The sequence below is a fragment of the Arvicola amphibius genome, chromosome 3, assembly GCF_903992535.2.
Source record: "Arvicola amphibius chromosome 3, mArvAmp1.2, whole genome shotgun sequence".
Classification (NCBI taxonomy): domain Eukaryota; kingdom Metazoa; phylum Chordata; class Mammalia; order Rodentia; family Cricetidae; genus Arvicola; species Arvicola amphibius.
Window position 1 is genome coordinate 180,182,999 of NC_052049.1, and position 26,090 is coordinate 180,209,088.

General features: G+C 50.3%; 1 protein-coding gene across 1 annotated transcript; it reads right to left on the bottom strand.

Moving 5' to 3' along the window:
* Positions 1-25,849, bottom strand: Cmtm7 (CKLF like MARVEL transmembrane domain containing 7). The gene is made up of 5 exons (XM_038322865.1): positions 25,554-25,849; positions 6,150-6,326; positions 5,104-5,202; positions 1,985-2,066; positions 1-513 (listed from the first exon to the last, which is right to left on the bottom strand). Exons 1-5 carry the CDS (start codon positions 25,686-25,688, stop codon positions 500-502), a joined length of 507 nt encoding a protein of 168 aa, XP_038178793.1. The 5' UTR covers positions 25,689-25,849; the 3' UTR covers positions 1-499.
* Between the last annotated feature and the right edge of the window lie 241 nt (positions 25,850-26,090).

The window sequence follows — 26,090 nt, forward strand, 5'->3', positions numbered from 1 at the left end:
TGCTATTGACTGATGTTTTATTCAAAACCAACCCCCTCCCACACACACGGTGACAAAGGCAGAGATAGGGACCGGACAAACGGAGTGGCCACATAGTGTTTCTGCTGGCTCCTCACTTAGAACAGAGGCTCTTGAAGACCAGCTTGACAGGCCAGATAAATTAGGGTCCGATGCTTCTGTGAGGACTCTGGGAGGTCTTGGTCCTGAGGGCTATGAAAAAAGGCGTGTCTCTGCAGGCGGATCCAGAAGTCTCTGTTAGGCTCAGTGCAGTCCTTCCTTGGTACCTGAGTGGTGCTAGGAGCCCAGAGTGGAGAAATGTTCTCTGTGGCAGACTCGAAGGAGGCTGTAGCTGCTTGATGCTCAGGAGCCCAGTGTCCTGGCAAAGCCAGGGAAGGTACTGGCCTTGTCATCTGAGCAGTCCGTAGCCATGTCTGGGGTCCTCCTGGGGCGAGCCTACATCCCGCAGGTCCTTTTGCGGGGACCAGAGGCGATGGCCTTGTCAGGCAGATGCATCTTGAGAAAGAAATGGAAAGTTAGGTCACCTTGCCAGGAATAGAACTCATCCCGAAGCCATGGGCTTCTGCTCCACATGTCCGAGCTTCAAATAGAATGTGTGTGCGTGCGGCAGGGGAGGGGGAAGGGAGGAAGGTGGAGGTCAGGCGTCTTCTTCTTGCTTTCCACCGTATTTTTTGAAACATGGTGTCCTTGCTGAACCTAGCACTCACTGTCTAGGGTTAGGGTGTCTGTGCCCGTAAGCTGCCAGCATCTGCCGGCCTCCATCTCAGTGCTGGGCTTACAGATGGATACCACCATGTTCGCCTTTTTAAATGAGCACTAAGGATCTGGATAGCAAGCATTTTACTGCCAGAACCCTAGCCCCCTAAATGTTTTTAAAAAGGAAGAAAAGAGGGGAGCGGAGAGGTGACTTGCCAGTGAAGAGCATTTGCTGCTCCTGTAGAAGACCCATGCCAGGTGCCTCCCAACTGTCTGTAACTCAGCACTGGAGAAACTGAGGCAAGAGGACCGCCAAAAGTTCAAAACCAGCCTAGGCTACACAGGTAGACACTGGCTAATCCTCACCCACCCAAGCCTCCAAAGAACTTAAGGATAAAAAATCATCAAGGATGTGTATCAGGGTTAATTTGTGAGGGCATTCATTATAGCAGCATTTAGTAAAAAAAAAAAAAAAAAAAATAGGAAAAAGGGCGAGTGACCCCATCAATGAAAAAAATAAAATAAGATTCCTAATGATGCCAGGACAATGTCTGGCACGAGATGAAGTAGTGGGGAGAAAGGGCAGGTGTGGTTTCGTGTTTGAGATAGGGTCTCACTGTGTGGCCTTGGCCTGGCACAAGCCCAGTAGACTAGGCTGCATGGTGGCCTTAAACTCAGTGATCCACCGGCCTCTGCTTCCCAATGTTGGGATTAAACTTGTGTACCACCGTTCCCTTCCCTGGTTCTCTTTAAGCACATTTGCAAGTTTTTTTCAGAGAGGAGATGTTGGGAAGAGACCAGGCACTGCTTCTGAGTGCTAGGCTTGGTGTCACACACCTGCAATCCCATTGCTTTAGAGGCTGAGACAGGAAGGTTGCAAGTTCAAACCTACCCTGGGCTTCATCATGAGATTTAAGAAAAAAAGCAAAACAATGAAAACGACACCTATATTTTGTAAGAGTTCTGAGTCTTGTTATTGTTCCAGGAAGCTTATTGTAAGAAATGCTTGGATAATCCCAGCGCTTGGGAGGCAGAGGCAAAAGAATCAGAAGTTCAAGGACATACTTGGTCATACCCAGAGCGTCCCAGGATGTCTCCCTGGGCATGTAGAGAAGGGTAGGAAGGCAGGCAGGGTCCTTAGGTTCCTTCTTCCTTTTGTGCCCTGCCCTCTAATTCTACTTTGGCCCTTGGTACCAAAACATTCCTTATTGCTGAGCCAAGAACGAACCTCCCTCCCTGTGTGCCCTGTGTCCTGAAGACGGGAGCTTACCTGTTGACTGGGTTATGCAGGTGATCTTGTAAGACAGCCACAAGCTTGCCAGGCAGAGGAAGCTGGCCAGGAACCCAAAGATCTACAGTGGGAGAGCGAAAGAAGCTCACAGTCATGGGGCCATCGCTCTGATTTTCCTCTGTGTGCCAGGAAGGAAGCTGGGGAGCCGGCTGACCTAGTCATTTAGTCCCCACTCAGTTACTGAGGGGAAGTTCAAAAAGACCCAGCCTCAGGCTTCTGGTCCCCTGGCCAGGCTCAGGAGCCAGGTCTCTGGGTCTCTGGCCTTGTCCTTATTACTTTAGGTAAGTCTAAGGCCCTGATTTGGGTTTATATTCACAACCTAGTTTGGGCCAAGCCACTGGACCCTGATGATCCAGAAGCAGTAAAAATGAGAGAGGTGGTATTGTTAATTTTAATTTAGATTTAAAAGTTGGACCGGTTCAGAAGATTATATAGCATCATTGGGTTTCATTGGTACCGGCCTCTGGTCTCAGCCAGCTTAAGCTGAGGCTTTATGTCTACACACATTTAAACATTATCAGTAAAAATAAGGTAGGGCCGGGCTCCTACCCTTTCAGGGGTCCATCTAGTGCTGGGTTTGAGGAGGGTTGAACTTGACCTAGTAGGCTTCTCAAAGATGGTTGAGGGAGAATAATCATGGCCCTGGTGTCTTGGGAGCCATAAGGCTGGTGGCCAGGTTCCCTCCTTGTGACACTCTCCAGTAGCCAGCAAGGGGTATCTCCACATCTGCCATGTTTCTTAGCCTTCAGGTAGCTGACTCAGAACCTACAGTCCCCCAAGGCGAGGATGGTGCTCCACCCCTGCCCTTCCTGCTTCACAGCTCCAATGCTTAAGACCCCAGAGCATGCCGGGTGCAGGGTCTGACCCCGGGCAGTGGGCTCCAGGACTCACACTCTGCTCGCCTGCCGCCCAGGTGTCCACAGACCCACACGAAGGCCTCGGGTCACCATGCTCCCACTAGTGCTGACGCTGGTCAGCTGCTGACATTGGACAGGTGTGCTCCAAGAGCAGCCAGACAAAGGGTAGATTTCCAAAAATGGCTGGTGTTCTTTCCGGGCCCAGCTCACTGGTTTAGGTACCCAGTTGTCCCCAGCAGCCCATGCCCAGAAGCCTTCTCCTTGGCTCTCTCTGTACGGATTGTCTGAGTCACATAATTAGCCGACTAGAGCCAGCCCTTGCCTTCCATTGTCTATTGTGCACAATTAGCGCATCACTACCCCAGTCCCCAACTGTCTGTACTGTATAATCCAACAGTCTATTATCCCATCCATGCAGAATGCCCATCTACACCACAGTGCCTTGTTTGTTGGCTAATTGTCACATGGGCCCTGTCCTCCTCGCCTGTGCTAGAGGGCTACTTTCTCATGAGCAGGGACCTCATTTTGTTTTATTTATTTATTTTTTTTCCTGGCTTCCCTGTGGTGTGATAAATGTTAGCTGCTGGGGCTGAGAGACCATGGGGTTGACACAGTTTATGTACGACCTGATTATACAGCCCAGTGGGAATCCCTTCGTGTGTGCCCTGAAACACAACGTATACGGTGGATTCCTGGGCTCTTCCCACGGCGTGTACCAACCTGCAGGTGGTAGCACCTATCTGCTCAGAGGTCACACGGAACATGAGGTGCACTGGGCAGCACTGTTTACGGACTTGGCCACCCCTCTGCAGTCATGTTTGGTCCCCACTGTGTGACCCTGAGCAGAAAGGCTGAGGCAAACTCCAGCAGCAAACAGGCTGACAGACCATGGTCTGGAGAAGTCTGGTGATATTTGTAAGAGAAACTTGCACAGACCCTAAAACTCATTTTAAAAGTCTTAGCTCAGTTGGTAGAGTGCCTGCCAGCAGGCACCAAGCCCTCAGCTCCATCCTTAGCACCACACACACCAGGTGTGGTGTTGCATGCCTTAGATCCTAGCACTCGGGGGCTGGAGTCAGGAGAATCTCAAGTTGAAAGTCATCCTTGGCTACTTCTTAAGTTAGAGGTCAGCCTGAGCTACAAGAGACCAAGTCTTAAACACAAAAAATTTTCTTGCCTGGGTACTGGACTAAAGGTCACTCAGATATGAAGTTGGTGAAATCGCAAATCAGATCACAAGAGTCTATGGACGTTTCAAACATGCTCCCATACCATATGTGTCTACACATTCGTCTGCTCATGTATGTCCCACAGGGCTGGACTTCTGTACAGTCTAGCTAGCTGGACATGGCTATTGGACAGATCATTTTAATCTCTGCAAGGGATAAGGAGCCCCTTCTGAGCCTGAATACTGTTGAAACTAAAATGGAGACTGGGAAGAAGCTCAGTTGGCAGACTATCTAGCATGCAGGCAGTCTAGAGTACGGGTGGAGCACCCCTATAATCCCAGAACGGGGGGAGGTGGAGGCAGCAGGATCAGAAGTTCAAGGTTATCCTCAGCTACATAATGAATTTAAGTTCAGCTTTGGCTATGTATATGTGCATATATATATACCCATACACATTTCTTTTAAGATCTGAGCAGGGTGGTGCATGCCTACAACCCCAGTACTCAGGAGGAGACAGAGAGATGCAGGTGCAGGAGAATCTCTGTAAGTCAAAGGCCACCCTGGGCTAAGCAATGCATATTAGGTCAGTTTTAGGTCAGCCTGGTCTGTCTAAACAGTGCATTCCAGGCCAGCCTGGACTACCCAGTGAGACCCAAAAGAAAAGAGACAAAAGACTCATGGCAGACATCACTAGTTCATTGCAGTACCCTTCCCTCTTGAAGCAAAAGAGATGCCCAAATACTCTGCCGTGAGCATACGCTCAGAGTTGGCATGGGGATTGAAACCCTTTTGCTCTGATGTAAGCAGTGGCTGTAAGGGAGATAGACCCAGAGATAGGGTGTAAAGAGTGGGCCGGCTACTCCTGAAGCTGTATAAGTTTGTCTACAGTCCTCCAGTCTACTTCCCAGACCCTCTGAAATGAGCCCAAATGTCAGGCTCTTTGGAGAGGGTAGCTGGCTGGATTGAGGTAGGTGTGAGTTTGAAGAAGGAAGGCCCCCAAATCAACCCCTTCCCTGGCCACTATTAGGAGGAAAGGAGCTAAAATCTGAACTGGTTGTAGAAAGCATCTCACCGCTCCCGCTACCAGGCCACTCTGGTTGTAGCTCTTGGAGGCTGCCACGATGGAGGCGATGAGAAGAAGCAGGGTGCCAATGACATAGTGCAGAAGCTCCTGGAAGTCGGGCGGAAGAAAGAAAGGTATGAGTGGAGAGCTCACCTGGGGCAGGGAGACAGATGGGAGCGCTCACTCTGGGGCAGTGAGGAGACAGATGGGAGAGCTCACTCCGGGAGAGCTCACTCCGGGGCAGGGAGACGGGAGAGCTCTGCTCTCTCCCTTGGAACACTTAGGACAGAAGAAGGGCATGTCGCTCAGGTGACCAGTGTAGAGTGCTGGGCTAGGAGCCACACTGGAGAGAAAGGATGCTGGGCAAGCAAGAGACACAATCTCTGGTGAGCAGAGCCAGAGATCAAGAACTGCCCAGTTCCCAAGATCATTTTGTAGGCCTTTTCCTAAGGAGCTAGGTTTAACCCAGCATTAAATAAGCAAAATGAAACAGAAGGAACTATGACAGTAATAAATGCCCTCAAAAAAACTAAAACAAAAAGCAACAACGTCTAACACAAAACCCAAAAACAAAACAAAACAACAACAACAACAACAAAACACTCAATACATTAGGGTCTCTGTCTGATGACAGATAACTATAAAAATTCATATCTAGCTTCACGGCAACATGAAAGATACAATGCTTCCCTTCAGAGATCACAGGAAAGGTCATGACACCTGCCTTCCAAGCACATACTTTTAACTCGGGAGGCAGAGGCAGGAGGATATCTGCGAGTTTCAGACCAGCCTGGCCTACATAGTAAGACACAAAGCAGATCCTTCTGGTTTACCTTCTCACTCTCTTTCAAGGCTTGTCCTTCTACACGCCACACACATAGCGGATAAATGCCAAAGGAGCCACAGCCTTCTAACGCTGGGATGTGAGTTTGAGGGACCCTCAGGAGGCCAGCAGAGATTCCACCAAGCACTGAGGAGTCGGGGTCCAAGCAGCCGTGTCCCAACCCGTGTCCCAACTCCTGTGTGCTGACACTGGGGCCAGGTATCCCTCTTACCGACAGGGGCCAGCTGATGCAGGTGAGCACACGGTAGAAGCGGAAGAGGTGGACCAGGTAAAAGACGAGAATCATTATCAGGTCGCAGATGGTGACGACTTCAAAGAAGCTGTAGGCGCCATAGTCGATCCAACGGGAGGAGCTTCGCACACAGATGAAGGCGATCAGCAGGGTGACCTGTGGCAGACATGGAAAGGTTAGCACACTTCTGCCCAAGACAGGCACCCAGGAGTAGGGGGACACACAGGGAACCAGCTGGGCTGTCCCTGTGTCACGGCTACAGTCCAGGTTATTCCCACACAAATTGCCTGGGAGGTTGAAAAATTTGCCTTCATGTAACACAGGCTTTAAAAAGACATTGGGTGGGTGGGGGGGGGGGAGCCAGGGCTTATGTATTAGCTAAAGCTAATATACAGCTGTTTCAGATGGCAAAGATAGCAACTCATCTATTGAACTTATCAGTGGACAACAAGTTATTATTGATTGACGTGTGGCATATATGATCCAATGGAAGCATTCAAGAACTCTGCCACGTAGACAAAAATCATCCCTGTTTCATAGAGAGAAATGGAGGTCACTGGGTCACTAATAATTAGTCCAACTAGCTCAGCTTGCAGGCAATAACATATTTGAATCAGTGTCCATGCACGCGTGTGCATGCATGTGTGCGCGCGCGCGCACACACACACATATACATGTGTGGACTTCTAGAAGAGCAGGCCGTGCTCTTAACCACAGAGCCATCTCTCCAGCCCGCAGCACGGCCTTGAAGCAGTTACTCACGTCTCATCCACAATCAGGAAGCAGAGGGATGAATCGTCCCAGCTCCCACCTCTATTTATACAGTCCAGGATCCAACCAGAGAACGGCGCCTCCCACACTGAGCAGAATTTCCCACTTCGTATGTGTGAATGTGTGTGTGTGTGTGTACAGGTGTGGGCACATGGAACAGTGCCAGTGTGGAGGTCAGAGGACAAGTGTCGGGGGTCATTTCTCTCCCTGCACCAGATGAGTTCTGGGGATCAGGCTTAGCTGTGAGAGCCTTTATATGCTGAGCCAGATTACTGGCCTTGTTGGCTTATTTTTGAGACAGAGTCACATTATCCCAGCTGGCCTCGAATTCCCTGTGAAGAGGCTGACTGTGAACATCAGGTCCTCCTCTGTCCACCACCTGAACTAAGACTGCAGGCATGTGCCATCATATGCAGTTTTATGTGGTGCTGGGGAATGAATCCAACTCCCCAGCCCAGGAATAGCCACTTTTAAGAGACTTATTAATTAATTAATTAATCTATATTTTATGCACATTGGCGTCTTGCCTGTGTGTATGTCTGTGTGAGGGTGTTGCATTCCCTGGAGCAGGAGTTATAGACAGTTGTGAGCTGCCAGGTGGGTGCTGGGAATTGAACCTGGGTCCTCTAACAGCCAGGGCTCTTAACTGCTGAGCCATCTCTCCAGTCCCAAGAGAATGATTTTTTTTATTAGTTTTAATTGCATGTAGCTGTGGGTGTGTCTGCATGAGAGTATGTGCACATGCGTGCAGGTGACTGAGGAAAACAGAGGTGTTGGATCCCCTGGAGCTTAGAGTTACTGATTGATGATTGTGAGCCTCCTGACAAGGGGCTGAGAACCAAACTTGGGTCCTCTGATAGAGCAGCAAGTGCTCTTAACTGCTGAGCCATCTCTCCAGCCCTGGAATAAGCACTTTTAAAACAGGCCCTGGTCTGTGGAGGTGCAAGCAGGGGCAGACAGATCTCTAAGAATTCAAGGCCAGCTTGGTCTACGTGACAAATTCTAATCCAGCTGGAGGTACGTAGTAGACTCCTTCTCAAAACAAACAAACAAACAACAATAGAAAACAACGACAACAAAACAAAACAAAAACCACACACACACCAAAAAAAACCACACTTGGCGTGTTTTGAAAGTGATATATGAGTTGTTCTGAGTTTTGTGTTTTGATTCTTGCTCGGAGAGCTGGACTCTGCCAAAGGAGAATGATGGGCACAGGTGAGGAACACACTCCACACCTGCACCTGAGGGTCTGCCTGACAATGTCCCCTGGCCAGAGACACCATGGGGGAGGTCTTAGCTGAACCACAGCTGATGCCACTAAGAGCCCTGTCCTGAGGATGACCGACAGCCCCACGTCTAGTACCAGTGGAGAACAGGGTGGTAAATCCCCACCTCTGAGCCACAGGCCTGGTGGGTGAGAGTCCTGACCCGTCTGCTGCCTGGAGGCAGGCGCCCAGACCTGTAGACCCGAGAGACCTGTAGACCCGAGCTCTGCTATGGACAAACAACAGCTGGCTGGTGGCATGCAGGACCTCCAGCATTCTCTAGACCCCCATGCATGCTTCCCTAGGAGCAGGATCTGGTACCAAACACTCACGCACGTTGCATTCTTAGCATTAAATGTGACCTCTCCTGGGACTGGGGAGATGGCTCAGTGGATAGCAGTGGCTGCTGCCAAGCATGATGATCTGAGTTCAATCCTTGGGACCCTCATGGTAGAGAGAACCAAGCCCCGTGGCTGCCCTTTGACCTCCACATTCATACTATGACAGGTGTGTACCCACACATGTTACATGTGCACATAACATAAATAATGAATAAACAAAGAGCCACAGAGGAAGGCATGTGTTCTGGTTTGCCATAACAGCGCGTTTCAGCTCACTTTTCTGTTTTTCCTTGGAGACAAGGGTGTCATGAAGCCCAGGCTGGCTTGGAACTCACTAAGTAGCCAACTCCTGATCCTTGAACTCCTGATCCTATTTCTAGAGTGCTAGGATTACAGGTTTGTTCTACCAGGCCTGGTTTAGGCAGTGCGAGGGATTGAATTTAAGGCTTATTGCATATGAGGTAAATAAACACTCTACAGCTGAATCACATCCCCAGCTGTCCCTACATTTTTCCTCTAAGATACCGTCCTGCTGGATCAAGAGACTTTGGAATAGTGCAAAGCCATCCCAATTACCCCACTGGAGGCTGCCCAGAGGAGGTGACATCTGCCAACCCTGGCTCACAGCAGCTCAGACTCAGACCCCTGAGAGTCCTGTCCAGCCAGCAGTAAGTACTTACTGGATTGTTGGGGGACTGCGAACCACCAGATCCTGAATTTCTTGTAAACAACTTGTTTTCCTCTGCTCTGAGCAGCCTGCAGCTGATGTGAGCATGAGACCTTGCCTACAGCTGCTCTGAATAGGAGACCCTGATGTCAGGGGTGTGGATTCTGATGAGTCTGCAGCTGAAAGATCCTGAGAGCTGGGGCATGGCCAGAGCCCTATATAAGTTGCCCCTGAGCACAATAAAGTGGACATTCTTAGCATTCTTGTAGCAAGGATGACCTGTGCCCCTGTGTCTCTGTCAGTGTGCATGTATCTTTTTTTAATTTATTTATTTTTAATTAAAAATTTCCACCTCCTTCCCTCCTCCCATTTCTCTCCCCCTCCTCTCATCCCCCGCCCCCTCCCCCCCAGTTCAAAGAGCAGTCAAGGTTCCCTGCCCTGTGGGAAGTCCAAGGTCCTCCCCCCTCCATCCAGGTCTAGGAAGGTGAGCATCCAAACAGACTAGGCTCCCACAAAGCCAGTACAGTGTGCATGTATCTTTATGTGTTTTTAAGTCTCCAGCCCGGTTCCTGGCTCACGTATCATAGAGTGGACATTGCGTTTTTACATTGGATGTCATTAAGATTTTTGGGGGGAGTCGAAACAGGGTTTTTCTGTGTAACAGCCCTAGCTGTCCTGAAACCCACTTTGTTAGACCAGCTATGCAGAGAAACTCATTTGTTTCTCATTGAAACTCATTGAAAAGAACTCATTTATTTGATAATTATTCATTGAATATCAACCACATCCCCAGTTCTAATCCTTGTCTGTCAGGACATAAATTTACAATAAAGCTAAGCATGGTGGCCCTTGCCTTCAATCTCAGCAGAGGCAGAGGATTGCTTCAAGTTCGAGGCCAGTCAGTGCTACAGAGTGAGACTGTCTCAAACCAGAATTAAACCAAAGCAACCGACTAACCAACCAACCAACCAACCAACCAACCAAACAAACAAACAAACCGATGTAGGGACTGGGGTCTAGTTTGTTTGGCAGAGTGCTTGCCTAGTGCTCACAAAACCGTAGGTTCAATCCTCAACGCCTCATAAACCAGGTGTGGTGGTACAAACCTAATTCCAGCATTTGGGAGGTGGCAGAGGGAGGATCAGAAGTTCAAGGTCATTTCCTTCTACTTTGTGAGTTAGAGACCAGCCTGAGACCCCTGTCTTAAAAACAACTTTAATCCCAGCACTCGGGAGGCAGAGGCAGGCAGATCTCTGAGAGTACGAGGCCAGCCTGGTCTTCAAAGCAAGTTCCAGGATACCCAGGGCTGCACCGAGAAACCCTGTCTTTAAAAAAAAAAAAAGCAAAAAATGCTGGGTGGTGGCGCACACCTTTAATCCCAGCACTGGGAAGGCAGAAGTAGGTGGATCTGAGTTTGAGGCCAGCCTGGTCTACAGAGTAAGTTCCAGGACAGTCAGGGTTGTTACATGAGAACCCTGTCTTGGAAAACAAACAAAAAGAAACAAAAAAGAAAGAAAGAAAGAAAGAAAGAAAGAAAGAAAGAAAGAAAGAAAGAAAGAAAGGAAGAAAGAAAGGAAGAAAGAAAAAGAAAAAGGACAACCACCCGTTTGGTGAGACAGTCCAGCAGATAAATGCACCTGCCGTGTAAGCCTCATGATGGAGTCCATCCCAGAACCTGTGTGGAAAATGGAAAGAGAACTGTCTGCACACGGTTTTCTTCTGCCCTCCATCCAAACATGAGCTGCGGGACGCACGCCGTGCACACACGTATACACCACAATGATAAAGTTGAAAGCAAACAAACACCAAAAAGGCCACACCAACTTCCATTTTGCCAGGGAGGGCCCTCAGGAGTCTTGGACAAAGAGCACATGGTGGGACTGGCACTCTGGCCAGTATCATGGGAAATCAATCCTTAGAGAATCAGCGAGGCTTGTCAGACCCTGTAAGAGGCCTGGCACGCAGCTTTGGGTAAGTGCCAGAAGTGTGTGCCTGCTGAGTCCCTCAACAAGGCTTCAGGATGCCTTGATTCAAAACTGAAGCAGCCGGAGCCAAGCCTGCATCAGCCTGAGGAGAGGGATTAGTCTGGAATGAAAAACGACCAAGCAAGTACACAAGAACCATGATGGGCCTGTGCCCTGGGTCACAGCCCGACAGCCACTATTGTTCAGCATGTGGATCATCCCCCCCTGGGGACCCGGATAGACCGAGGCTGCTTGAAGACCCGCCTTCGGTAAGAACTCTGGAAGCCGAAGGGGAAGGCTGGCGACATGCTTTGGAGGGCAAAGGCTGTTACTGCCAAGTCTGAGGGCTGAGTCTGAGCCTCAAGTTTCACATGGTGGAATGAGAGTATCATTCCTGTAACAGCCAGGGGAATGCCAGGAGAGGGGAAAGACAGGAGTGGGGAAGGCAGCAAGAGCCCCCCTCAAGACCTCCAGGGGTTTGGGGGGACTCTACTGCCTGGTGATGCAGGGAGCCCCGTGGGTACACAAACAAGAGGGTCCATGCACCTCCCCAATCCTCCCTCACTGCTACGGAGTCCTGAGACTTTTTTCACAACAATTTCAGACTGAGTCTAACTCCTCCCACAAACCACCAAGCAGTAATGAAATCAGCACGGGCCTCTCCACCTCAATCCAGCTGAGCCTTGGTCCTCTGAGGGGCAGCTAAGGAGCAAGCAGCCTGGAAAGCTCCTTAGAGCAGCAGTTCTCAACCTTCCTAATGCTGCGACCCTTTAACACAGTTCCGCATGGTGTGGTGACCCCAACCATAAACTTATTCCCTTGCTGCTTTATAACTGCAATTCTGCTACTGTTATGAATCGTAATGTGAGTTTCTGTGGTTTCTGATGGTCTTGGGTGACCCCTGTGAAAGGGTCATTCAACAACCCCGTCAGGGAGCATGACCCAGAGGTTGAGGGCCGCCACCTTAGAGGAAGGAAAGATGCCTCTGGGGTCCGAGGCCTGGATACCTTGTTCTCCCGAGGTCTGAGTGCTGTCATCTGTACCCATGCACAGAGGAAGGTGGCCTTCCCTGGCCTGTGAGTGAGTTCTCCTCACTGTGTCCATGGTGAGTTTGTGGAGACAAAGGCCTCTCTTCAGCGAGGTCCCCGCCCCCTTAGCCTCCACTTATTAAAAATAACCTGGCATGGCTGACCTTGGCTAGCCCCACATGCTCCCTTCACCAGCCTGCAGGGTTGGCCACCGTCAAAGCCTGTTAGACAAAGCAGGCTTTCAGTCTCTACAGAAGGCCTCACCCCTGACCTGGAAGTTCTGAGAGGAAGTGGGGGGGGGGCACGAAATCTGCCTATATGTCTGTCCTCCATAGTGGCTACACTCATCCACCTATACCCAGAACTCAGGTGACCCAGACACAGGCCAGCAGTCCTCAGGGTGACAGCTGGGGAGAGCTACATAGCAGGAGTCGGCTGAGGTCTTCATGACCCTTGCTCCTGAGAGCAAAGGCTTCTTAACAAACCCTGTCTCAGGCTTGGGTTACAGAATGCTCCTTTCCTAAAGCATGGCAGAACTGAAAAAGAGGTTAAAAAATAAAAAGTTAAAAAAATATCATCTGGGCATTGGTGGCACACGCCTTTAATCCCAACACTCAGGAAGTAGAGGTAAGCGGATCTGGGTTCGAGTCCAGCCTGGTTGGCGGAGTAAGTTCCAGTACAGCCAGGGATACACAGAGAAACCCTGTCTTGAAAAACAAACAAACAAACAAACAAACAAACAAAAAACCATAAAAGTCAGTCACAGAAGAAGCAAAAGGTATGGACTCTGAAAAACTCAGAGTGGACTGTTCACATGCAAATGTCTCAGGAGTGGTTTCTGCCCCTCAATTGCATCTTAGTGCATCAGGCCAGCAACACAGACGAGATGGGAGCATAGGGCACCTCAGAAATGCACAGCTGGTCTAAGAGTTTCAGATGATTTGAACCCACACAGAGAGACAGACACGAGAGGCAGCCATATGTCCCCGTCAACTGATGCAGAAAATGCATATGGCAAGCATTTCATGATGAGAAACAAAACAAAAAACTTCTCAGGAGGCAAGGACCAGCCTTAACCTGAGTACAGTGTATAGCAGTATATAGTGTATGGTGTACAGTTATAATGGTGTACACTGTATGATGTGTATATATAGTGTACAATGTATAGTATATAGTTTACAGTGTATAATTACATACAGCATGCAGTGTATGGTATACAGTGTATCATGTGCAGTGTATGGTGTACAGTGTATAATGTACAGTGTGCAGTGTATAGTGGTGTATAGTGGATGGTGTACAGTTATAGTGGTGTATAGTGTATGATGTATATATATATAGTGTACAATGTATGGTGTACAGTGTATGTGTACAGTGTATAGTATATAGTGCAGTGTTTAATGTACAGTGTGCAGTGCATGGTGTACAGTGTATAATGTACAGTGTGCAGTGCACAATGTATAGCGTGCAGTGTATGTATAATGTATAGTGTGCAGTGTATGGTGTACAGTGTATATGTACAGTGTATGATGTGCAGAGTATCATGTGCAGTGTATGGTGTACAGTATTGATGCTCTTCAGAATCTGGCCACACTTTGAACCCTTTAATGGGCTGTGTGAGTTTGGCATGGCTTTTATAACTAATGACCCACGCACATATTGATTCCCTTGCAGTTCTGGAAGCCAAAGCTGCATCCCTGGGTGGAAGTGAAGATGGCAGAACCTTGTTCTGTAGTCTCCAGCCCAGGATTCGTTTCTTCCTTCAGCTCCTGTAGTGCACAGGTCTTCCAGGGCTCCCAACCACACAGCCACACACCCTTCCTCTTTTTCTTCTTTTTCCCTCACACTGAGTTCAGTTAGTGCTACTTCCGGGAGCATGTAGCATTGCCAGGAACTACACCACTGAGGAAAATGTCTCTCTTTCCCACTTCCAGAAATAAATTTTAAAATCTGATGGTTCATTTTCAAAAATGCTTCAGGCCAGCTTAGTTCCTGCTGCAGATGAACAGAAAACACAAGACCCCTGCTGATGCCTGCTAGTCCAGCTATTCCTGCCCACCCAAACTCTGCTAAACTACGCCACCCCCCACAACCCAAACTACAAGTTTAGAGTAGAAGGTTATAGTTAAGCTTGCTGGCTGAGCCCAAGCAAGACAGCTGTGTGTTAAGCCTGCAGCAATTCCTGTCACCACTGATGGGGACTGGAGACACAAGGATGAGAGCATCATAGTTTACCTGGGGGCTTACTCAGTTTCAGAGGCTCAGGGCGTGATCATCACGGCAGGAAGCACGGCAGCAGGCAGACATGGCACTGGAGCAGTAACTGAGAGCTTCCATGATGAGACAATGAGCAAGCCAACTGGACGGTGTGGGCTTTGAAACCTTAAAGACCACCCCCAGTGACACACCTCCCTAACAAGGCCACACCCCCAATCCTTGCCAAACAGTTCTGCCAACTGGGTACCAAGCCTTTAAATCTATGAGCCTGTGGGGGCCATTCTCGTTCAGACTCCCGCATGTACCTTGCCCTAGAGTTCTTTCATCCACCCAGAGTGATGCAGTGAACAGGACATCCTGACCAATCCTGAGAAGCCTTGGAAAGCTAGTGTCCCAGCTGGGGATGATGGCACTAGAGAGGTGGAGAGGCAGGGGATTGTGAGTTCCAGGCAGCTGGGGCAACCTAACAAGACCTTGTCTCAGAAACAAAAGCTAGCATTGCACCATTGATGTGCGTGTCTGTGGTTTTCTGGCTTTCCAAGCGAAACCGTAGGAAGGATTGGGAAGGTCCCCACTCAAGCAGTCACGTACTGTTCTCCAGGACACATCTGTCCATGATTGTGACCTACGTTGTTACAAGGAGTTAAAAATGAGACAGTGTGCTGGGCAGTGGTGGCGCACACCTTTAATCCCTGCACCCCGGAAGCAGAGGTAGGTGGGTCTCTGTGAATTCAAGGCCAGCCTGGTCTACAGAGTGAGCTCCAAAACAGCCGGAGCTGTTACACAGAGATACCCTGTCTTGAAAAACAAAAACAAACAAACAAGCAAAAGGTCCGGTGAAGTGGCAGGGGCAAGAGCTCAGTGGGTAAAGTGCTTGCTGTGTAGACAGGGGGACCCAAGTGTGAGCCTCAGCACCTGTGTGAAGTCAGGAGCCATGTGGCTCACTTGTCACCCCAGTGTTGGGGACGTGGAGATGAGCAGGTTCCTGGGGCTTGCTTGGCCAGGCGGATGAGCTCCAGGTTCAGAGAGAGAACCCATCTCAAAAGGGGAACAGTAACCGAGGACACTTGAGGTTGATCCTTAGCTTCCACACACACATGCGCACATATGCATCTCACCAGCACACACAGCTAAGCACGCGCGCGCGCGCACGCACGCGCACACACACACACACTGATTCAGTTATTGTTATTGCCACAACATTGTTGAAACAGGAAAAGGCTGTTGAAATAATTTTCTTCCCCATCGACTTTATTTTCCACTCAGCAAATATTGATCCTCACTCCTGCTCTTATTTGCAATTAGAGTCGGATAAAAACAACAAAAACAACACAGCTCTTTCAGTGGACAGCAAAATGTGACATGAAGTCCTGAGGGCGTCTGTGCTTGGAGCTGGGGGTTCAGAGGGACACTAGGGAAGACAGCAGGCAAGCCAGATCGCAGCCTGCAGCAGGTGTGCAGACCCACAGAGCATCCGATTCCGCCAGATGTGTTCAACCTGTGGCCAGTGGGCTGCATGTGCCCTGGGATAGCTCTGAGCATGAACATGGCTTGACACGAACTGTTAACTCACTTAAAATAGTCAGGTGTGTGTGTGCAGCTAGGGATGCTGCTGTGAACTCAGTTCTCTGTGCCCTCTGTCCTTGCCCCCTTAGGCATTTACAGCTGGCCTCTCTTTACACTGTGGCCAATGAGGACTGGACTGCTCTCTCTAGTCCCCAGGACAAGCTATGTAACAGGCCTCCTTCTCCAGAGCTTCCCCATGAAGTTGGCTGAGGCTGGGCCCAGGAAAACTTGCTTTTGTCTAGCTCCATTCCCCTAAATGTCTTTCCCACCTCACAGAAGAGCTGCAGCACTCAGGAAGCAGAGGCAGGAGGATTTTGAGTTTTGAGGCCAGCCTGGTCTACAAGAGCTAGCTCCAGTACAGGTAGGACTGTCACACAGAGAAACCTTGTCTTGAAAGCCAAAAAATCAACCAACCAACCAGCCAACCAACCAACCAACCAACCAAAGGCACTGCCTTCTGTCCTTTTAGGGCCTTACTACATGGCCTAGGCTACACTCAAACTTGGATCTTTCTGCCTCAGTGTACATTCTGAAAACTGGAATTACAGATGTATGCCACCACAGCTGACAGGATTTTAATTTCTTCAGAATAGCTTTGGGAAGGGACCATGGAGAAGAGACAGGTGGACAGCAGAGGTGGGGAACAGATTCTGTAAGCCAGGTGGTTACAAACAAGACCCTCAGGTGGCCTATATCACTGCCTCATCTGTAAAATAGGAACACTTACTCACACCCGACCGTGATGCAGTAACGATATGAGCTCTTAAAAAGAACCTTTAATTCATGTATGTGTGTGTGCGTGCACACCAGGAGGCCAGGGACATAAGTAGTTTTGAGTCCTCGATGTGGGTGCTGGGATCCAAACTTGGATCCTCTGCAATGGCAGTACATGCTTTAACTGCTGAATCATCTCTCTAGTCCAACAAAAAAGTTCTTACTTTACAAAATTTCACACAGGAAGCCGACCGGGCATGGTGGTGCAGGCTTTAATCCCAGCACTTGGGAAGCAGAGGCCAGCAGATCTCTTTAATTTCAAGCCAGCTTGGAACACAGTGATTTCCAGGACAGCCGGGGATACACAGAGAAACCCCGTCTTGACAAAAAAAAAAACAAAAACAAAATTCGATCCAGGGCTGGGAATGTGGTTTGGTTGGTAGAGGGCTTGCCCAGCATGCAGGAATCGCTGGGTTTGATCTTCAGTTCCACCTAAAACTGGATGGTAATGTGCACCCCTGTACCTACAATCCCTTGCACTTGAGAGGTAATGGGGCGAATCTCCCCGTTTAGGAAGATGCAATGTTCCTTCTAAAGGCTTTTCACTGCACGTGTTAGGCCCTCCTAAGGGATAAACAGAAGTAGCTGCCTCTGAGGCCCTTAACTGTATCCTCGGCAGCCCCTCACCTCTGGGACAGTGTGATGTACCCATGGGGATGATGCTCCATCCCTGTTTCCTATGCCATCAGTCAGCATGCACTGACTGAATTCCACCCTCACTCAGGACAGACTACATAAGAGTGTGTCTCCCTGGGGTCCCCCAAGGATGTGCCTGTCATGCTGAGCCAGTCTGGAAGAGCCTGTTCACCACACACAAAAGCTACAGGTTTGGTGAGAAAGTGACTCGGTTGGCCCTGGTCAGGTTCAACTGCAGAGGTGGAATTCAATAGAGGGTTTTTTTTTTTTTTTTAAACATGGGGAAGGTTGTAATTTTCTCAATGCTTGTTTATCCAAAAAGGGGAAAGAAAACTACAGTCAGAGAAATAGAGAAATAGCTCAGTGGTTAACTTATTGCTCTTCCGGAGGACTTGGGTTTGGTTCCCAACACCCACATGGCGGATCACAATTGCCTATAGTCCGTAACCCTCTGTTCCAGAGACTGTCAGGTACTGTGGTGCACAGAAACTCATGCAGGCACACACACATACACATAAATAAGAATAACAAAATAAATCTAAAAAAGCCGGACACAGCCAGGGCCTGGGGAGGATGGCTGGCTGGTAAAGCATCTACTAGCCAAGCAGGAACCACAGCACCCATGTTTGTATTCTTGGCACTCTGCAGGGGAGGCGCCAGGGTCAGAAGTGCAAATTTATGTTCAGGTACACGGTGAACCGAGGGTGGGATACATGAAACCCCATCCAAAACCAAACCAAAACAAAACAAAAACCAAAAGAACTTAGGTTCTGGGCTCTGACTTGGTTGGAACCCGAGTGTTACGAGTCATGGCTTTCAGGCCTTAAGACGAACGACATAGCTCCTCTTCCTCAACGCTCGTCTGCAAACGAGGGCATAGGACCCAGCATAGGACCCAGCTTCCCCAAACACGAGAGTTTAGCCAGGAAACATGAGAAAACGCCTACCTCAGCGGCTCTGACCTGCCGGGTGCTCAGCCTGTCGCTGTTTAGTTTAACTGACACTTTTCTACTGTAAGGGGGGAACGTTCTTTGTTTGTTTATTTTGTTTCTTCTTAAGCAAGGACTGGAGTTGCTGACAGCTGCTGCGGGGGAGGGAGGGAGGGAACACCTGTGGGAAGGAAAGTCGGGAGTCCTGCTGCAGGTTCTCATTTCCCGGCTTCCATCTTTCAAACCGTCCCCTTGGCAGGAAGGGGCTTCTGAGGGCCCCATAGCTGTCCTCTCAGGGCGCCTGGAAAGCTCTCATGAGCAGCTTTTCACTTGCTCCATCCAGCCATTTGTCCTAACCATGGGTGGGTGAGCTGCCTCAGGACACAGCTCTCAGCTTTGCTGACTGCCGGCATGAGCCAGGGGAACCTGCCTGCCGTCTGTTGGAGGCTGCCCCTCTGCAGCTGCGGATAGCCCACAGGGAGTGGAGTGGGGTCAGCAGAGGTGTTGTCACATCTTGGAGTCCGTGGGGCTCCCTCCCAGCTGGGTCCAGGCCCTGCCGAGCCCAGGATGCCTTTACTGGCCTGTGAGAAATACAGGGAGTGTGGCCAGCCAGCCAGTGAGGAAGCTGCAGAGCCAGTCTGGTGACAAGGGAAGCAGCAGCTGGCAGGTCAGAGGGGGCTTCCAGGGCCAAGGCTGGCCAGCAGCACAGGCGGTAGGCAGATGGCAGGCAGGAAACAGATGCGCTGCCCATGGGCCATGCAGGAAACCGGGTCGGGGGAAGAAGGGGAGGTCTTGTCTACAACTAGAATTTGAAGAACTACTGTCCCTAGGTGCCACCCCCAGCGCAGTCAGGAGGGCCCTGGAGGGTCTCTGGGACCCACTGAACAGTTAAACAAGCAACCTGTTGGAGTGTTGGCACACTAGGGGACCACACACCCTTTCCCCTCTGCCGCCCTTAAGCCTGGTGCACCCTCTTCCTGTTTCCAGGCAGTGGTTCTCAGCATAGTAGCGACTGGCTTTTCAGGGTGCCTAACAGGGCAGGGGATGGGATACTTGGCTGTGCCTACAAAATCCTTTGGCTTTGCAACTTGAGGATATAAAGTCTCCTACTTGTGGGGCTCCACCTTCTAGAACTGTCTACAGTCATTGTCGCCATTAATTAAGTACAGGCACATTTCAAAGCATGACTGATTAGCCTGTCATTGCTCCTTTTCCAAAAGGCCAGGCAAATCCCCTTTTACAATTATGATCACTATTCTACTTGGCACCTTGAAATTTGTGGATAATAAAGGGACAGCTATGGATTTATAGACATCGAAGTCTAAAACCTGGGCCAGGGAGGGTGATAAGTGCAGCCTGGGAGAGAGGCCCTAGCTGTGCACACCGGAAAACTCAAGTTCCGTCTCCAGAACCCACATGAAAAGCCACATGTGCAGATCAGGTGTGTGCATGCAAGTTCTTGTGGGTGCACACACACACGCACACACACACACACACAAAGTACAATAAAAATATTTGTAAAGGTCTAGAAAAGTCTGGGCCATGGCGGTGCTGCCTTTAATGCCAGCACAAGAGGCAAGGGCAGGAGGATTGCCGAGAGTTTGAGGCCCGCCTGGAAAAGTGTTCAAAGCCATTCACCTCTGAGGGGCACCGTCTCTCTGCAGAAGGCAGGTGGCATCTATTCCGAGGAACAACTGGCACGTTTGTTCAACATGATTTCTCTACAAGGAGGGGCACGTGACCGCATTTACACGGACAGGACTGGAAGTCTATGAGCTTGAAAGTGTTGTGGGGGAGGTGTATGGCGGATGAGGGTGAGGGGTTGGGGAGGCTGTTACATGAATCGGTGCCTCCATGCCTGGCTGCAAAACACACTAGGAAAAAACACATTGCAGCTAGGCCTGCTGGGGTGTGCTGTCATCTCAGTACTCTGGAGGTGGAAGCAAGAGGGTCATGGTTCAAGGTTGTTCTCAGTGAGTCTGAGACTAGTCTGGGCGGCTTGAGACACCGTCTCAAATACGGGGTGGGACCAAGGGGTGGGGCGCCACAACACAGCCTGGTACGGTACTTGCCACATGCTCCATCACGGAGTTGACTTAAACCCCCAGACAGATGTAAAAAGCCAGGCGTAGCGACAAGCACCTGTAACCCCAGCACTGGGGAGGTGGGGCAAGCCAGTCATCTAGATGCGTCAGCAAGCTCCAGGTCCCAGTGTGGGACCCTGGCTCAGAAAACCAGACTGGCAGCTCCTAAGGAGGGACACTGGAAGTTAACTTCCAGCCTCCAGACATGGGTGTGTGCACATGCATGCGCACGCACGCGCGCGCACACACACACACACACACACACACGCACGCATGCACGCACGCACGTACACACAACCCACTCTTGCACACATAAATGAATGGAAACAAACATACCCACAGACAAGCACCCCACAAAGATTTAAAAGCCAAGCAGCAGGTAAACAGTAAGTTATAGTCAATAAACCCAAAGCGAGCATCTTATATGTACACGGTCATTCTAATTTTGTTGTAAACAACACAAAAACTATATGTATCGTCTACGAAGTTCTAAGAAGTCTTACTTCTTGCTCCCATTGGAGGAGAGTAAATGGAGAGCAGGTGTTCTTCTTTGTCCTCTGGATGTTATGTACAATGAACAAATCTCTTTGATTAGGATGGATAAAACCCATAGTTTTATTATCAATTAAAAAATAGATTTATTTTTCTTCCATGTGATGAGTGTTTCTCCTGTATGTTTGTCTGCATGTGTACCTGGTGCCCACAGAGGCCTGCAGAGGGTGTCAGACCCCATTCTCTGAAACTTGAGTTACAGACAGTTGTGAACTGCCATGTGGGTGCTGAGAATCGAACCCAGGACCTCAGGAAGAGTAAGTAGCCAGTGCTCTTGACTGCTGAGCTGTCTCTCCAGCCTTATCAATTTTTAATTTGTTTTTGCCTTTAGCAGAAAGTGGTTGCCTGTTCTCAGGTCAGGATTGGGCAGAATCTTAGCAGTGTTTCTTGGCTGCCCTTTGGCCTCTATTTCTGGCGTTATAAAATGAGGGTGCAGGTCACACTTGGATGAGGTCTGAGCGTACTTTTAATTATTACAATGTTTGAGGGATGCTAACATATTTATTTAGTTCTTTTTGAGGCAGGCTCACTCCCTGTGTAGCCTAGGCTAATACAGAGCTTGGTATGTAGACCAGGCTGGCCTTGAACTCACAGAGATCCACGTGCTGGGAATTCTGGGGTTCAAGGTGTGCGACACCATGCCCTGCCCATGTTGTAGTTCAGGTTAGTTTTGGACTCTGTGTAGCCAAGGATGATCCTAAACTTCTGATCCTCTTGGCTCCACCTCCCGAGTAGCTGGATTACAGGTGTGCACAGCACTTCTAGAAGATTCCAAAACTGTCCTCTGACTTCCACACCCATTCTTTCCCTTCCAGCTGTGACCTCTTGGGCACCTAGTTGACACCAGAAGACTTCTCATCAGCCTACACTGTCAGGCTGGGCAGACTGTGGGTGTCCCTGAAATACAGTCCCACTTCCCAAACCTGGAGGCTGCCCAAATGCTGCCCTCCCCCACCCCGAAACTGCTTCTCTAAGGCTATTTTTTCAAATGGCTGACCTGTGAAGTCCAGCGGCCGTTACTAGAGTCTCAGTGGTTGTCTAACCAACCACAACGTTTAACCGTTTCAGACACCACCTCAAACCTCTACCACCAACAGTCACTGCTGACTTCCTTCCACACGGCCCCGGCCCGGCCCTGAGCAGCCCCTGATTTTCATCTGTGTCTATAAATTTGCCTATTTTCAACATTTCGTCTGATCAGAACCATAGAATGTCATCTTTTGGTGGGCGGCTTTCCCGCTCCCACTTAGCACAATGTTTTGAGAGTTCCAACAGAGTTGCCTATCTCACAACCCCACCTCCCTTTTCTTTTGTGGTAGGATACTTAAGTGTCGTGCTTTTTTTTTTTTTAAATTCATCTACCATTTATGGGTTCTATGTGGTTTCTAGCTTCTGGCTATTGTGAATAACGCTGCTATGAAAATGAATATATATGAATGTACATCCTCACTTCTCCTAGGCTAGCAGGAGTAGTGGTCATAGGCACCTATTTAATGTGCCTGTGTGTGTACACACTTGTGCACGTATGCATGTGTGTATATGCGTGTATGTGTGTACACACACGTGTGTTTGTGTGCCTGTGTGTATGCGTGTGTGTGTGTGTGTTTTGGTGCGAGCGTGGGTGCGTGTGTGGAGCAAATTCACCTTTCATGCTTGTGTGTCTACTGCATTCTGCGTCCTTACGGTGGCTGTGTTAGTTTACATGCCCACCAGCGGTGGCCCAGAGTCCCAGCCTCTTCATACCTTCCACACCTTAGCCACTTGTCACCTGTCCTTCATTATCATCCACTTCATGCGTGTGACACTGTCTCACCGTGGTTTTGATTGCTCTGGATTGTTAGGAAGTTCAGACTCTGCCGGAATTGTGTGTTCTGGGGATGCATGGAGATACCTGTGCCAAACAGTCTTCGGCTGCTCCCGCCCTGTGGCTTTAGGTGTTCGCAGCGGTTCAGGCGGTCTCCTCACTAGTCAATGACATGACTCACTCTGTTCCTTAAAAGCATTTAGTGCGAGGATGCAGTCATGGCGTACAGAATGCAGCTTACACATTATTGAATGCTGGCTTAAAAAAGAAAAGAGCCAGGAGTGGTAGTAAGTGTCTTTGATCTCAGCACTCAGGAGGTAGGGGCAGGCAGAGCTCTGAGTTCAAGGCTAGTCTGGTCTACAGAGGAGTTCCAAAACAGCCGGGGCTACACAGAGAAACCCTGTCTGGAAAAACAAAACAAGCAAAAAGATGCTTTTAAACGAATTCCTTCAAGTTAGGAAGAGTGATCACATCACTGCCCATCGAGGAAGATGAAAGAAATCGACCGCAGGATTGCAAGACTCACACCTGCATAAATGCCATACGAGTACCAGGGCTCACTGGAGACTCGTTTCCTTCCTGACCTCTGGCCCCTTCTTTTCTAGAAGTGACAAGCCCAGAAGAGCCCAAGGCCAGTTCCCCTAAGTAGTTCCCCCCTCCTCTCCCCACCCCTTGTCAGGTCCCAGGTAGTCCAGGCTAGCCTGGAACTCACTGAATAGCTGAGAATGACCGTGAACCCCCTGGTTCCCTTGCCTCCACCTGAGGTCTGAGTGCCGAGATTAAAGGCACAGGCCACCATACCCAAATTTATGGGGTGCTGGGAATCGGTCACAGGGCTTCATACGTTCTAATCAAGTACCTAACCAACTAAGCTAACCAACTGAGCTAGTCTTAGGCTTGGCCTTTGCAGGTTTTAGTTTCTAAGGGATGTGTCTCTGTGTGGGGGCAGGTGCAGGAAAGTGTGGGTGCCCAAGGAAGCCAGAGGCATCAATCAGATCTCCCTGGAGTTATAGAGCCGCCTGAATTGGGTTTGGAAATCAACTTGGGTCCTCTGGAATGGAAGCACCAGTTCTTAACCAGGGAGCCATCTTTCCAACCCCAGCCTCTGTGGTTCTTAAAGAAACATGAAAAATCTTTTGATTGGAACACTGAAAGCTTAACACAAAGCTGAGAAGCAGGTCTGTAGGCCACGGAGATAGTGGCCCTCTGGGTGCTGTCAGCACAGCTGCTTCTGTTGGTCATCCTCAATTGATAAGCGAGAAGTTTCTAACAATGAAGATTCCATGTCAGAACAGAGTCCCAGAAAAGTGGGGCAAAGGCAGGAGCCAGACAGGAGGCCCAAGCAGGTAGCCTCCCTCCCGGGGTTTGATCAGCTGCAGCGAAGGTGGGAGACTCCTGGCCTGGGTTTTAAAAGAGAGGCAGCAGGCACGTGAAGTCACTGTTAAAATCTTTGCTCTCCGATTTGGAAAAGGCTGGTTTCACTGTCACCCACAAGCTGGCACAATATCCCTGTTCCTCAAACTCAGGGACCGGCATAAACGCGAGAATTCTCCCCTCCATAATTAATTTTGTGCACCCAAATCACAGGCTAACAGGGACAATTTTCATCTGCTTCACTTGTGGATGGAGGCCTCTGATCCTTGGATCTCATCTCCACCTGTGCCTGGAGTCTCTCTGACTCCCGCCAGCTTTTAAAGATCAAAGAGGTAGCCTCTTGCTTTTGTTTGGCTGATCTAGGCCGGTAGCTTGGGTCCTACACACCACTCTGCTCAAACCAAAACTGCTTAGCACCACACCTTTTTAGTTCCTTTTAAAAACACCCCTGTGTCCCAATTTTGGTCCCTCCAGGTTCCCTTCTTAAGAGAGGCGAGAACTTCTCCTTCCTCCCTTTCCACAGGGAACCGCTAGGCAACCAAAATAATGGTTACGATGGTAGAAAGCTCTGGCCCAGTATCCCAGCCCCGGGGGGCTGCTCCCGCGTAGCCTGCCGGACCCCGCTTCCGGGTCCGTGACTTTGCACCAGGTTCCCTAAACTTGTGTCCCCACAGCTTTCTACAAAACTACCACTCCCCTCTCCAGCCATAGTGAGTGGAGCATCAAACCGTCCGACCCAGTTTCAAACACACCACACAAACAGAAAAGGCGTTGAAGATGAGACATTTCAAAGAAGTTGAAAACAGCAAACAGGAGGGAGAAAAGAAGGGTGGGTAAAGAGCGAACTGGAACAGGCCTGCCTGGCAACTTCTGGCCTGGCCAGAGGCTTCTGTGCAACCCTGCTCACACTAACAACAGCCCCCTCACCCTGCCTGGCTCCAAGTGACCATCAGAAGTCCCTCAGCCACAGGCCTTCCCAGTTAACCATCGGCCTTCCGAGGAGCCTCTGAGGCCTGGGGGAGCGCAGGGGGCCCAGCGATGATATTAAAGGCGGCGCTTCTCCCCGTCCCCAGCAGAGATCGGAACGCCAAGCCGAGCCCTCCGCTCTCCAGCGGCCGGGGGCACGGCCCGGGGATGGTAGGGACAGCAGGGGACTCTCCCTTCCCTGCCCGGGTGCGAGACGCGCGGCCTGGAGAAGAGGAAGGAAGACGAGGAGGAACTCGCACCCCAGGTTTCAGTGGAGAGGCGGGCCGGCCCAGCAGGGCGGCGGTTGGAGATGCGAGGGGACGGGAGACCTTGCGGGCTGCTCCGGGAACTTTTTGGGAGGACACTAAAGCGGTGCGCAGTGATCCCGCGGTCCCGGCCAGGTGCAGCCCGTGTACGCGTCCCCAGGCCACTCCACCCTTCTTACCATCTGTGCCACTTTGAGCAGGGCGCCGTGGGTGCGCGGGTACACCCGGTCCAGCAGTCCCTCCGAGGGCTGGCCTGGCCCCGGCGCGCCGCCGCTGCTGCACGTGGTCCGGATGAGCCCCGATCCATGCGACATCGCGGGGGCCCAGACCGGCCGGCGGCCTACGGGCCCCCGAGACCTCTGGCTAGTAAAGCAGGGACGGGGCGGGGCGGGGCCTCAGGGGCGGGGCGCTCGGGTCCCTCTTCCCAATTGTGGCGGGACCCAGAGGGGACCCGGGAGCAGATGCTCCGCAAACTTCTGCCCACCAGACGCGCGGAAGTTGGACTGGCGTGGGCAGGAAACCGGACGCCTGGGGCCCTGGCCTCTCCCAGAAGCGCACCGCCCAGGTCACAGCTGGTGACGAGCCTCCAGGGATTTTTTTTTTAAATGTGTGTGTGGGTGCGGCTGCCTCTGGGTGCTGACACCAGTAGGGCGAAATGCCCCGGGCATATCGTGCTGCGCTGTTCATTTCTGCATGTGTTTGTGTGTGTGCACAGA

What these genes read in the sequence shown, in the direction of transcription:
- Cmtm7 (XM_038322865.1), bottom strand. Translation starts at nt 25,688, where the DNA reads ATGTCGCATGGATCGGGGCTCATCCGGACCACGTGCAGCAGCGGCGGC. An exon ending in TGCTCAAAGTGGCACAGATG is followed by an intron (nt 6,327 to 25,553) that starts GTAAGAAGGGTG and finishes TGTCTGCCACAG; the next exon opens with GTCACCCTGCTGATCGCCTT. An exon ending in GCATCAGCTGGCCCCTGTCG is followed by an intron (nt 5,203 to 6,149) that starts GTAAGAGGGATA and finishes CCCGACTTCCAG; the next exon opens with GAGCTTCTGCACTATGTCAT.